The 13,994-nt window shown below is 48.5% G+C and overlaps 1 protein-coding gene across 4 annotated transcripts in view; it reads right to left on the bottom strand.

The window, feature by feature from the left end:
* Positions 1–13,994, bottom strand: part of LOC128333867 (G protein-coupled receptor kinase 5-like) — a 107,039-nt gene that overhangs the window by 10,757 nt on the left and 82,288 nt on the right. For 3 of the 4 annotated variants that reach the window (XM_053269901.1, XM_053269903.1, XM_053269904.1), the window contains 8 exons: positions 12,896–13,036; positions 12,203–12,393; positions 11,158–11,195; positions 9,714–9,803; positions 8,652–8,860; positions 6,685–6,822; positions 5,080–5,217; positions 2,997–3,128 (listed from right to left, as the gene is read on the bottom strand). In XM_053269901.1, the coding sequence (XP_053125876.1) occupies positions 2,997–3,128; positions 5,080–5,217; positions 6,685–6,822; positions 8,652–8,860; positions 9,714–9,803; positions 11,158–11,195; positions 12,203–12,393; positions 12,896–13,036 (1,077 nt within the window). The remainder of the gene's footprint in view (positions 1–2,996; positions 3,129–5,079; positions 5,218–6,684; positions 6,823–8,651; positions 8,861–9,713; positions 9,804–11,157; positions 11,196–12,202; positions 12,394–12,895; positions 13,037–13,994) is intronic. The other variant, XM_053269902.1, reaches the window with a different exon arrangement.

Raw genomic sequence — 13,994 nt, 5'->3', positions numbered from 1 at the left:
CAAGAAAGCCTTCAATTCATTGCCTCACACATGGATACTAAAATGTTTAGAAACAACTGGTGTCAGCAAAAACATTCAGATATTTATTTAAAAAAGCAATGAGCATGTGGAGTACACAGTTAACAATCAATGGCGAGACACTTGGACAGGTTAGCATTAGAAGAGGCATTTTCCAAGGGGACTCACTATCCCTTCTGTTGTTTGTAATCGCCATGACCCCACTTTCACAAATACTAAACAAAACAGGCCTCGGATACCAAACATCTAAAACATCAAGTAAAATAAACCATCTGCTGTACATGGACGATCTGAAGTTGTATGGAAAGTCCCAGTCAGAAATTGAATCACTGCTAAACACTGTCCGTATATTCTGTAGCGATATAGTAATGGAGTTTGGACTAGACAAGTGTGTTGCATTAATAATGAACAGAGGAAAAATAAGAAAAACAGAAGGAATAGAACTGCCCAATGGAAGCAAGATCAAGAACCTGGAAGAGAAAGAACATTAAAAATACTTGGGCATTCTCCAGGCTGATAACACTACACACACTGAAGTTAAAAGAAAAATTGGAAGTGAATATATCAGGAGAGTTAGAAAAATCCTCAAGTCCAAACTCAATGGCAGGAACACCATACAAGCCATAAACACCTGGGCTATACCTGTTATCAGATACACTGCAGGAATAATAGACTGGACCCAGGCAGAGCTGGAGACGCTGGATCGTAAGACCAGGAAAATCATGACCATCAATCATGCTCTGCACCCCCTCAGTGATGTCGATAGGCTATACCTCCCTCGCAGTTCAGGTGGAAGAGGAATGCTGCAAATCCATTGAACAGTCGAGGAGGAGAAAAGAGGCCTTGAAGAATATATCAAGGACAGTGAAGAAGATGCACTTCAAATGGTCAATAACGAGAAACTATTCAACACCAATGAAACAAAGCAGGCCTACAAGAAAGAACAAGTCAAGAACCGAGCAGAAAAATGCAAGAATAAGCCACTGCATGGTCAATATTTGCACAATATAAGTGGAAAATCAGACATCACCAAGACCTGGCAATGGCTTAAGAATGGCAACTTGAAGAAAGAAACAGAGGGTTTAATACTGGCTGCGCAAGAACAGGCACTAAGAACAAATGCAATAAGAGCAAAAGTCAAAAAATCCACAACAAACAGCAAGTGCCGCCTTTGTAAAGAAGCAGATGAAACTGTGGACCACCTAATCAGCTGTTGTAAAAAGATCGCACAGACTGACTACAAACAAAGGCGTGACAAGGTAGCAGGGATGATACACTGGAACATCTGCAAAAAATACACGCTACCTGTAGCCAAAAATTGGTGGGACCATAAAATTGAAAAAGTTGAAGAAAATGAAGATGTAAAAATATTATGGGGCTTCCGACTACAAACAGACAAACACAATACACCAGATATAAGTGTAGTTGAGAAGAAAGAAAAACAAGTTAAAATAATCAACATAGCAATACCAGGGGATAGCAGAATAGAAGAAAAAGAAATAGAAAAAATCACCAAATACAAAGATCTACAAATTGAAATTGAAAGGCTGTGGCAGAAGAAGACCAAAATAATCCCAGTAGTCACTGGCGCCCTGGGTGCAGTTCCAAAAGACCTTGAAGAGCACCTCAATGCCATAAGGGCCACAGAAATCAACCATCAGCCAATTACAAAAAGCAACTTTACTGGGAACAGCCTATATTCTGCGATGATATCTATAATAATAACAGCAACAACACTGACAATAAAATTCAGCCATCCCAGGTCCTTGGGAAGGACTCGATGTCTGGATAAAACAAACCAGTCAATAACAACTGTCTGACTGTGTAAACAACAACAACAATAATAATAATAGGAAATAGGGAATGGGGCTATAGCTCGGTGGCAGAGCATCTGCTTTGCATGCAGAAGGTCCCAGGTTCAACCCCTGGTGGCATCTCCAGGTAGGGCTGGGAAAGACTCCTGCCTGAATCCTTGAAAAGCTGCTGCCAGTCAGTGCAGACAATACTGAGTTAGATGGACCAAGGGTCTGACTCAGTAGAAGGCAGCTTCCTATGTTCCTATGGGCATGCTTTCTGTTTTATTTTATTCTCCCCACTTCCAATATTTGGAACTTTGGCTGCATTTGGTATTTGGGAGTTAAAAGAAGAGACTGGTAGAACACTGAAAGCAAAAGTGTTCCTAGAACCTTTGGAGTCAGGTTTGCTGGTCAATGACCGAATAAACTTATAACTAACTTATAACTAACTTTGGAGTCAGGTGCTATATAAATAAAATAAAATAAAATAAAATAAAATAAAATAAGGGATTGAGGAGCCTGGTTGAAATTAAACCTGGACGCTTTCCAGACTAGCCGCTCAAAAGCGGCAAAATGCTCCATTCAGGCAAATCACTTTCAAAATGTAAAACATGCAGGGGGAGCAGTCTCACGAAAACTAACAACCCCCCAAAACAACACCTTTTAAAAACCGGATATTCGACGTCATAGCACTAAGTCTCAGCGATTAAATTTGAAACAGGGCATCCGACTTATGAACGGCACCCTGGCGCTTTCGTCGGGACTGCGGTTTCACGACACAGCAAGTGTGGAAGCACACTTCAGAAATGTGTCGTGACCCCGTTCCAGGGTCTAATCCGGAAAGCGTCCGGGTTGGAAGTGAATCCAAGCTGCACAGAGCAGCGCTGGTCTGCACCCTTTTTTTTTTTTTGCAAAAACCACACACTTTTTTTTCATGAATGCTAGAAATCTTCTTTGAAAAGTGAGGCTGTGTAGCAGTCTCCAACATTTGGCAGCGGAGGCCGAAGTCTGTTACTGATAGGGTCATCGGGGGGGAAACTGCTTGGCCAAAGACAGGATCTGCAATGTGAGCGGTGGGGTTCAGCCCAAATGTGGAAGTCTAAAGGGGGATCGAAGACCCGAGAAGGAGCTGTGACAAAGAAAGAACGCCACGAGATCTCAGGGGAGGACCAAGAGCCTTACGTTGCGTCGGAAGAGCCTCTGCAGCAGACTGCGCTTTGGTGGGTCAGGGAGCTGCTTCCAGTCCAGGTCTGGGGAGCGGGTGCCGTTTGGTCCAAAGAGGTTCAGGTCTTTAAAGCACTCCGTCTCAATCATCTAGAGCGCAGGAAGAAGACGCAAGCAGTTGGTGGCAGGGGACATAGGAAGCTGCCATATACTGAGTCAGACCACTGGTCTATCTAGCTCAGTATTGTCTTCACAGACTGGCAGCGGCTTCTCCACGTCAGGTTACATCTGACCCCTTGCACCTGGTTACCAAATGAAGCCGCATCGGCTGGAAAGGGAGGGAGGGAGAGAGGAAGAGCTGGGCAGGGCTGATCTTGTGGTAGCAAGCATGACCTGTCACATTAGCTAAGCAGGGTCTGCCCTGGTTTGCATTTGAATGGGTGACTATGTGTGTGAGCACTAGAAGATATTACCCTTAGGGGATGGGGCTGCTCTGGGAAGAGCAGAAGGTTCCAAGTTCCCTCCCTGGCAGCATTTCCAAGATAAGGCTGAGAGAGAGAGACTTTTGCCTGCAACCATGGAGAAGCCGCTGCCAATCTGTGAAGACAATACTGAGCTAGATGGAACAGTGGTCTGACTCAGTATATGGCAGCTGCCTATGTTCCTAGGGCCGCTCTTCCGGCTTATCTTCCAAAGCTTTTAGCAGTTCTCATACAACCCCACTGTTGGAGGCCCTGCCTTCCAGGAGACAGTCAACCAGGGATCAAAAGCAACGACCAAAAATTCTAATGTTGTTTCCAACCTCTTTGCAATTATCTATGATATTTAAGGATTTTTGTTAAAATGTGGCCTTATCGTAGGAGATGTTCTCTTGCCGGTGGGTACATATAATATCAATATGGACATTTGCTTATGGCTGCAGTCATGGGAAAAAAGTGGCAACCTGCCTGACTCGGTTACCCTTGGGTCTGTTTTGAAAGGGAGCTGGCCTCACCAGAGGCATGGGGCAAGGCAACATTTGAGGCCTTGACCCACCTGATGCCACCCCTGGAAACAGGACAGATCTTAGACACCTTTAGACGCTAATCTGAAGGCTCAATGTGCCCATGAATGGTGAGGCGAAGGGGAGGAAGTCCCGCCCCCTCTGCATCACTCCTCCTCATGCCTCGTTGCTCACGGGTCTGACAGGGCTTGTTTGAAGAGGGAAGAGCCCCCTCTGTGATGGTGGCCAGACCCGTGATTGCGAGGGTGGAATGACCCATCCTTGCCATCACTGAAGTGATCTATCCATCCTCACAATCATGGATATGCCCGCCATCACAGGCAGGGCTCTTCCTGTTGGACCTGTGAGCAACGAGGTGCATAAATGAGTGGCACGGAGGAGGCAGGACTTCCTCCCCTTTGCCCCACTGCTCATGGGCGCAGCGAGCTTCAGACTAACATCTGAAAGAGCTTCTTGTCTGGTGCTTATCATATAATAAAGAAGCCAGATGGATCTCTCTGGAAGCGATCCCAAATCAGGCATGGCCTGCATAGAAAGCCCTCTCCAGGGGTCACCTGCCTGACCTCTACAGTGAAGGGCACCAGAAAGGCATTTCCTGTGGATCTCAGCTGCTGGGCAGGTGGATCTCCAATTACGATAGGAGATGAATGACCGGGACTGTTCTCATGACCATAAAAACTGGCGAGGAGAGAACTCCCTCACACTTGCCCCATTTGGACCTGGGCAACTTTGGCTTTGTGACCCAGGTCCAAATGGATGGAGGAGAAAAACAGCTCTGCTACTACCCTTGAGTTTGGTCATCTGCATGTGTGATCAGCAATAACTGCCGCTCCAGCTGCCAGTGGCCATCTTGATCAAAGAGTCCCGTGGCTTGTGGGGCCAGGTAGAGCTTCATGCTGAGTGGGAGCCTGGTTTTTCCCCTTCCTTCAGTGCATGGCAGCCCGGCTATGTGAGGGTTGGGTAAGTAAACCCAGCCGGGGGTTTGGGTCACCTGGGAGGATTTTTCATGGGGTATGAGCACGCCTCCCCACCAGCAGCCCACTCCCATAGGGTTGTGTGTAAGAGCCGACTGAATCCCAATGGCCCGGAATTCCTCACCTCGTTCTGCCAAGGGATGGGGACGCTGCCTGTGGCAAATTTGGCATAGAAGTCATTGTCCGTTTGGTCCAAGTTGACCCCTTTTACGGTGGAGAATTGTTCAATGTCCAGCACGTCTTTGCAGTACACGGCCCGAGGCTGGGGGGGGTAGACAGAGACGCCATTAAGCTTGCCTTCTCAAGGTTATGCATCAAGAGTTATGTGGTCCAGCCAAAGAGATATTTTATGCTGGGCTGTACCCAGTAAATTCTGTCACAAGGAAAAGGGGAAGCTCTGCCCCTCTCCTGATCCTCGGCCGTCGGCGCTCTGTGGGAGCTTTGTTCTCTGCCCTGAACCGGCTGCTGAGGTTGGGGGAGAGGGGTGGAGCTGCCCCCAATACCGACTGGGACAATCCAGTCCAATACTGGACTGCCCTTGCCTCTCCTGCGGACACCCATCTCCAGACATTAAGTTCAACACTTGTACAATAAGTGTGCATTGTACACAGGTCCAGTTATTCACAAGTTTTCTTGAACACAGGTACAGCAATACAGTTCCTCTCTGTACCACACATTTGAGGGACGCCACTTCTCTCCCCCCACCCCCCGTGCTACCTGGTGAATCCAGGGATCAAACTTGGGACCTTCTGCTACCTGGTGAATCCAGGGATCAAACTTGGGACCTTCTGCATGCAAAGCATGTGCTCTAGCTTGCTTCTTGTGTATGTAGATGAAGACTGAGTCTCCTACACTGCTGAATTATAAACGAGATGCGTGCACTAAAAACACAGACATGCTTCCCTTCGTATTTATGGATGGAATTTCGCTGTTTCAAGGTGTGGAATAGCACCTTGCAATGTCCTGTTCACAGAGCTCCCTCTATCAACCATACCTAACTCCATCCATACTTCCACCAGTTCATCTGGTGGTCACATGGAGATGGGCCTTCTCGATTTCTGCCCCGAGATTGTGGAATGCGCTCCCTGCTGAGATATGATCCTCCCCATCTCTGACTATTTTTAAAAAATGTCTCAAGACCCAAATCTTCGCCCAAGCCTTTTCAGCTTTCTAAATTTGTAGGTTTTAATTTTAAGCTGTTTTTAAATTGTTAAACTGTTTTAACCTTGTATATTTGTTTTAACTGTTTTTATGTCATTGTTAACTGCCCAGAGAAGAAAGTTTGGGCAGTAAACAAGTTAAATAAATAAATACATTACACCACAAGTTTTTTCCATACAACCACTCCTTGTAGAATGAATGTGGTGAGTGAGGTGGTGGCGGGGGGCGGAGGGGGGGGAGTAGGAATATGCCAGATCCCCACTCCCAACCTCCATGTGTTTATTTGAAAGTCAGAACAGAGCCTACGTGCATGCAATTTGACCTGCATATGTTTCTTTTCATGCACTTAGTGACTAGACTCTGCATCTACAGAACCCCATATCAGTTCTGTTCCAATTTCGGGATGGATGCCTTGAGGTTGAGGGGCAGGGCCCATAAGCCAGTGACCATTCTGCCAACCCTGCATATTCGTTCTGCTCGTCGTGAGTTGAGTGAAAAGGTCATCGTGGTTGGGTGAAAAGGCCTTGTGAGAGACAGCAGTGCCTCACTCCCACTGGTCTGAGCTTACATCTGGCACAAACGAGGGTTTCATGATCCCAGCTTCCAGGCGCTTGAAGTTGATAGTCTTGAAGAAAGGGTGCAGCTTCACTTGGACCGCCCCATCTGCCTTGCACCCAAGCCGCTGCTTGGGATCTTTGGTCAGGAGCTAGGAAGGAATCGGGATTCTGGTATCAAAGGAGATGCCCAGCCATTTCTGAAGTCTCACCTTTACTCCACCCCTCCGCTACCGCTCATGCTGTTCAGAAGATTGTTTCTTCTGCCTTCACCTTGAGGGATCAAGCACTTCAACCAACCAACCAATCAACCAATCAATGAAGCACTTATAATCCAAAGCCATGCAAAGGTTGTCTGATAGCTGAATGGCTTTTCCCACACAGCATCCCCCAACATTACAGAGGTCCTTTTGTGAAAACGTCCACCGCTGAAAGGAAATGGTGGGCTGGAGTGATTCTCACACAGGCTGTTGCATTACTCAGTGGCTCAGCACCTCGGTGAGGAGGGGTGGGTCTTTATTTGTCTTGCAAAAACCAAAAGGAAACAGATTTCCACCCCACCCTCCTTCCTCTTGTTCTCAAGCTAAAGCCGCACCACCCACATGATCACGCCCGTCCCAGCTACAGCACCCACAAGAAAATAAATCTGTGAGGGAGGCATGAAGGCAGGGCTAGGAAGAGACCTAGGAGTGAATGTACAAAAATGCATCAACCTAGAATTGGACAGCTAACCTGATAGCCCTCTTAAAAGTGATACATTCAAGCTAGAAGGCTTGGGAAGGGAAGCAAGAGCCCACTCCTGCTAGGCCAAGGGAGGGCAAATGTGGCCCTCCGGCTGTTGTTGAACTACAGCCCCCATCATCCACAGCCTCCAATAAATTGTGGTTGGGGAAGATGGGAATTGCAGTTCAACAGCAGCTGGAGGGCCAAGTTTGTCCACCCACCCTGTGCTAGGCCCATAGTGACCTGGTCACCAAAGCTTCCCTCTCGGCCACAAGGAAGAGGAGCCCAGCTGAGTCAACCCAAGATCCATTCTGGCTTGTTGCCCACAGGGGAGAATAGCAGGTTCTTCTTTTTGCCTTTGGTTTTCCATCTCACTCCATCCAGGAGAGAAGGGAGGGGAAAAGTTAGAAGAGAAATGCTTAAAAAAAGAAGAAAAAGGAGGAAAAGACTTAGAAGCAACAAGAAAATTAGAGAGGAAGGCAGATTGAAATAAATGCGGAAAAATTGGAAACTAATGCAGGAGAGGCTTGGCTGAGGGCTGGTCTGTCTCAGGAGCGAGGGCAGGACTGGAAGAACTGGGAGGAGTTACCCTTCCCCAAGCTTATGAAGCCTCTTAAGCTAATTAACTCAAGTCCTGTCCTCTGGAGCACGTGGGAAGATTAACCCATGGAAATGTCCTCCTCCAGCAGCAGAGAATGGTCCGAAAGCTGGTTCTGTGCAGGCACAGAGACCACACTGCCGTTCCATCTGTCTGTCACAGGAAAAGAGGAAGCGGCCTCCTACCGAGTCCGACCATCCGTCCATCTCACTCAGTATTGCCTACACAGACTGGCAGCGGCTTCTCCAAGGTTGCAGGCAGGAGGAGTCTCTCCCACCCCTAACTTGGAGATGCCGCCAGAGAGAGATGCTCTCCCCGAAGTGGTCCCATCCCTTAAAGAGAATAGCTGACAGGCCTCGCCTGTAGTCTCTCATTCAAATGCAAACCAGAGTAGACCCTGCTCAGCAAAGGGGACAATTCATGCTTGCTACCACATCCTATATCAAGGTTTCTAATCCTTAAGAAATGACCCTGTTAGGTTTTAATGGTGCTGCAGGTAAGTGGTACCTCTGGACTTCCCAACCATACCTTCATAGAAGCATAGGAAGCTGTCTTATACCGAGTCAGACCCTTGGCCCATCTAGCTTAGTACTGCTGACCCTGACTGGCAGGGGCTCTGAGCTCCGGCCCCCTCTCCCACTGCCCCCCTTGCCCGCTTACCGCCTTGCAGATGGCTTTGGCGTCTTCAGAGAACTTCTCCGAGTACTGCTCCTGGTCCTCTTGCACCCGCTTCTCCACCTCCTCCCGCTTCACCCGCTCCTTGCGGGCGCGAAATGGTGACTGGCCCTCGATCATCTCAAAGACGAGGCAGCCCAATCCCCACCAGTCCGGGCTGAAGGAGTAGCGCTCGTTGTTAATCACTTCCGGGGCTGCGGAAGGGAGAAGCAAGCATGGCGTGCCGTGGTGCTGTACAGGCACAAAACACCAACCCACACACCCCACGCCCCCCAGGAAGTGGTAGAAGGTAGTGGGATCCCAACCTTGCTTCTCCAGATGTTGTCAAGACTACAACTCCCATCATCCCATGAACACTGTGGCTGGAAATGATCGGGGAGCTGCGGTCTGACAACATTTGGGGAGCCAGGTTGGGAACCCCCAGGATAAGCAATTCTGCTTCCTTCAACCGTCAGTTTTCAGCTTGCTATTTTTTGCTTCAAAGCAAGTTTTTTTAAAAAAACAAAGAGGGAGTCATTAACTATTAGTTAATGTTCTACTTTTGATTTACACTGGTTACTTTTATTCATTTTTCTACATATGTTATATGAATTATTCTACAGTATATTAGTTTTGAAGAAGATCCTTTTATTTAATTTTTCACATGTTTCACTGCAATATTGTAAGCAGGGGCGTAACTATCATAGGGCAAGGGGAGACAGTTGTCCGGGGGCCCACTGCCTTGGGGAGCCCCCAGAGTCAAGTCACATGACTGACTCCCCCAGCCACGCACCCGCCCGGGCTTCCTTCGGTTGTATTCATCCTCTGAAATGGATGTGGGTGTTAAGACCTGGAGCTACCAGAACAGCATGTCTTTGAACCAGATATATTTCATACAATACAACAATATCAAAATCTATTGCTGGAAAAGCAACTCTGATACAATAAATAGTTGTATTAATGTAAATACAATGACTATTTCCCTTTGAAAAATGGAATTGATGGTTTTTAATGGTTTGTTTTTGAATTCTGCAGAGAGAAGCCCTGGGATCTTCTTCCTGTACCTACCCATATAGCCAACGGTTCCTACACGGCCACGTATGGTATCCCCCTCTAGAATCTTGATGGCCAAGCCAAGATCTGAGATCCGGATGTGACCTACAGGGAAGAAGAGAGGGAGGGTAATAGAGGCCAAATGAAATGCTGGGTTACTCTCATCTGCAATTCTTGAAAGGCGCCATGGTCGTTATTATTATTAGTTACATTTATATCCCACTTTTCCTCCAAGGAGCCCAGAGTGGTGTACATAGTTATATTTATTCCCACAGTAACCATGTGAGGTAGGTTAGACTGAATAGACCAGAGTCCACCCAGTGAGTTTCATGGCTGAACGGGGATTTGAACTTGGGTCTCCCTGGTCCTAATTCAACACTCTAACTGCTCTACCACGCTGACACAAGAAAGTAGAGGTTGGTTGAGATTAAGAGCACAAGTCTGGCATCCATAAGGTCCATGGTTCAGCCCCTCCAATCCCCAGCTAAAAGTATCACTGAGTTGGGAACAACCCCTGCCCTAGGAAAGCTGCTATCAGTCAGAGTAGACCAGGGGTTCCCAGCCAGTGGTACTCCAAATGTTGCTGAACTACAACTCTCATCACCCCCAGCCACAATAAATTGTAGATGGGGATGATGGGAGTTGTAGTTCGGCAGCATCTGGAGTACCACTGGTTGGGTATCCCTGGAGTAGACAATACTGGGCTAAACACATCAATATTGGCCTAGATAGAGTAAAAGTCTGAGATCAATGGTCTTGCATAAGGCAGATTTAGATGTTCACCCATGAAATCCCAGACAAGAGAGTGTGGGAGAGGGGGAGGGCAAGAGAGCATGGGGGAGGGGGAGGGCAGGAGAGAGGAGCAGGGGGAGGGGAGGGCAGGAGAATGGAGCAGGAGGGTGAGAGGGAGGGGAGGGTGAGAGGGGGAGAGAGGGCAAGAGAGAGTGGGGGTGGAAGGGAGGGGGCAAGAGAGTCGGGTGGGAGGAAGGGAGGGAGAGTGGGGCAGGAGGGAGAAGGGAACAGCCAGCCCCAAAGAGACTGGGGCAGAAGGTGGGGGGGAAAGTGGTAGCCTGCCCCCAAAAGTGCACAGATGCTCTGTGCGGGGTCGGCTAGTGGTTGTTGTTAGTAGTAGTACTATTAGTAGTATGCTGAGCTCTCATAAAGAAGTGTCCTCATTTCTTGTGAGTTTAAAACCCGTCTGCTCAAATACTGATGTAGAGATAAGATATCAAACCAGAATGGTGTGCAATATGGCATGGATATGCCACCAGGATTCTTCTCGAAGGGCTTCCCAATTTTCTTGGGGTCATTGTGAATCACGTACAGAGCTCCTACTACTGTCTGCACTTCTCTGTCTGAGCCAAGCAAATCAGTCGCAAGGCCACGGAACTCATAGTCCTGGAGGCAGACTTGGATGCCCCCATCCTCTATGCCTCCGAGTCTGGCATCTAAGACTCACCATCATCATCGAGAAGGATGTTCTCTGGCTTCAGGTCCCTGCAGGGGAGATACAGACAGAGTCCAGATTAAGAAGCAGGTGGCCAGCTAGGCTTCCAGAACTTCTTGACCTCTTTCCAGCACATGAGATTTTTTTGCCAGGCACCTCCAAACAAGAATATCCTGAAATCACAATATCTTGGCCCTGGCTACTGCAGAGGAAGTGGTCAACCTGTGTCTAAACCCCACTTCAGGTTGCAAATGGGAGGGCGCCACACAATACTCTTCTATACCCACCAACCTCCCTGCACATAAGAACCTAAGAACAGCCCTGCTGGATCAGGCCCAAGGCCTATCTAGTCCAGCATCCTGTTTCCCACAGTGGTTCACTAGATGCCTCTGGGGAGCCCACAAACAGGTGATGGGCATGCCCTCTCTCCTGCTGTTGCTCTCCTGTAACTGGCGAGCCTGGAGGAAGTCCATAGCCATCAAGACTAGTAGCCCAATGGCTACTAGTGGAGACTTATCCTCCATATAGTTGTCCAAGTCCCTTTTAAAGCCATCCAAACGGTTACCCTTTACAACATGGCAATGCATTTCATAGACAAACTACGCGCTATGTGAAGAAGTACTTCTTCACTCTATCCTTTTCTCAACCCTGGAGATCTAGTGGTTAGGACGCCATCATGGCCTGGGTGCAATTCCCGGTTAGGGGAAAGTGTTTTGAGGATGGGGGGTCCATAGCTCAATGGTACAGCATCTACTGTGCATGCAGAAGCTCCAGGTCCAATCCCTGGCAGCATCTCCAGGTAGGGCTGGGAAAACTCCTGCCTGAAACCATGAAGAGCTGCTGTCAGCCAGTGTTGACAATACTGAGCTCGCTGGGCCAATGGTCGGCCTCAGTCTAAGGCAGCTGGCTGTGTTCCTGTGTTGACAGTTATAATTTCCCCATATGACCCTGAGCCACTGATGCAATGAGAACGGCTCCCCTTCTCATCTTCACCCTCTTACCAGAGTCACCCCTTCCCCAGTGCTCCTTGCACCTGCCAATCACACCCACCTCTCACCTGTACACAATGCCTTCCTGGTGCAAATGCTCGAGGCCACAGCAGATCTCTGCAGCGTAGAAGGTAACCCGTTCGTTGTCAAACCCAGTGTTGCCCATGTTGTAGATGTGGAATTTCAAGTCACCGCCGTTCATGATGGTGAGGACCAGGCAGAGGGCATCCTTGGTCTCGTAGGCATAGGCCAAGCTGACCTGTTGGCACAGAGCACAAGAACAAAGCAGCCTGTTGGATCAGACCAAAGGCCCATCTAGTCCAGGGAGGGGTGTAGGGAGCCTGGCCGTGGCCAGAGGACAAAATCCTCCGGTGCTCCCCTACCTCCTAGGCTTTACCCAGTGGCAGAGGTGCACCTACATAATTTTGGAGCCTGGACCTAAAGGCCTTTGGAGGCCGCCCCTCCCCTGCAAATTAAGCATCATCATGCTCTGCCGGGCAACCACACCACCCAGGACAGACTAAAGGGTATTTGGGCCCCCCTGGGGCTCATTTAAGATTTCTTTACTTCATGAGCTGAGCTTCAGTGAGTGGGGGTGGGGGCATTTCTCTTATCTCTGGGCCCACTCCAACCTTGCTACGCCCCTGGTAGAAGCCACTGACAGTCTGCACAGACAATACTGAGCTCGATGGACCAATGGTCTGACTCGGTAGAGGGCAGTTCCCTGGGTCTTGATAGCAACTGGGCAGGTCTCTACTCACCACAAACCGACTGTTGACCTTCTCCAGGATCTGCTTCTCATTCAGAGCCATGGCCTCCCCTTTCCGTTTCTTGATACGCTTCTTTTCCAGCTTCTTGCAGGCATACATCTTCCCTGTGGCTCGCACCTGGCATGCACAAACCTGGAGAGAAGACACGGTGAGCCTACTAGGTAGGGATGTGTGAACCGGCTCGACCTCGAGGTTGAGCCAAACCCCCTGGCCGGCTGGGAGCCAGTTCAGGGGTTCTAACATCAAAAAATAAAATAATTTTTTTAAAAAATAATTTTAAAAAAATAAAAAAATAATGGTTTACAAACTTTTTAAAAAACAGTTTAAAACTTTTTAAAGAAGTTTTTTTAAAAAAAAACAAAACCCTGATGGCTTACCGGGCGGGCAGTGCTGTGACCATGGGGGGTCCCCCTCCCCCTGCTGGCCTCCCCCTGTCTCAAAATGGCCTGGTTTGGGCCATTTTCAGCCCATTCTGGGCCTCTCTGCACTGGCAGTGGCCATTTTGGAGGCCAGTACGTATGTACACTGGCCATCTGCACGACCCTCAGATTCAAGACCCATCAGCGGGGCGAAACCTAACATGCCCAGTTCTGTTCGAGTCCGGTTCGGTTTGTGCACACTTGTACTACTAGGGAGGCATCCAGCAGCCACAGGTGGTTGATAGAAACCAGAGCTCAAACAAGGCCCTGGCACTTATTCGGGTGGAGAGATGCAGTCAGTGAACCCAAGGTGGAACCCTTTTGATCTTGCATCTCCAGAATATACTCATTCAACATGTTTCTTCGTACGGTTCTTCCACAGAAAGCGCTGTAAGTCCGTGCAGAGTATCTGCTTTGCATGCAGAAGGTCCCAAGTTCAATTCCTAGCAGCTTCTCCAGAGAGGGCTGGGAAAGACTCCGGCTACTGACAGGACTTCTGAGCAAGAGAAACCCACGAGCCCCAATACTGTCTTTAACACAATAGAGGATCGCTAGTCTTGTGGTAGAATGCATGAATTTGCTAAGCAGGGTCCACCCTAGTTTGCATTTGAATGGGAGACTAGATGTGTGTGCACTGGAAGATATTCCGTTTAGGGGATGGAGCCACTCTG

This window comes from Hemicordylus capensis, chromosome 8 (assembly GCF_027244095.1).
Source record: "Hemicordylus capensis ecotype Gifberg chromosome 8, rHemCap1.1.pri, whole genome shotgun sequence".
NCBI lineage: Eukaryota > Metazoa > Chordata > Lepidosauria > Squamata > Cordylidae > Hemicordylus > Hemicordylus capensis.
The sequence above is the reverse complement of the archived record's forward strand: the minus strand, read 5'-3'. Positions and strand labels throughout refer to the sequence as shown.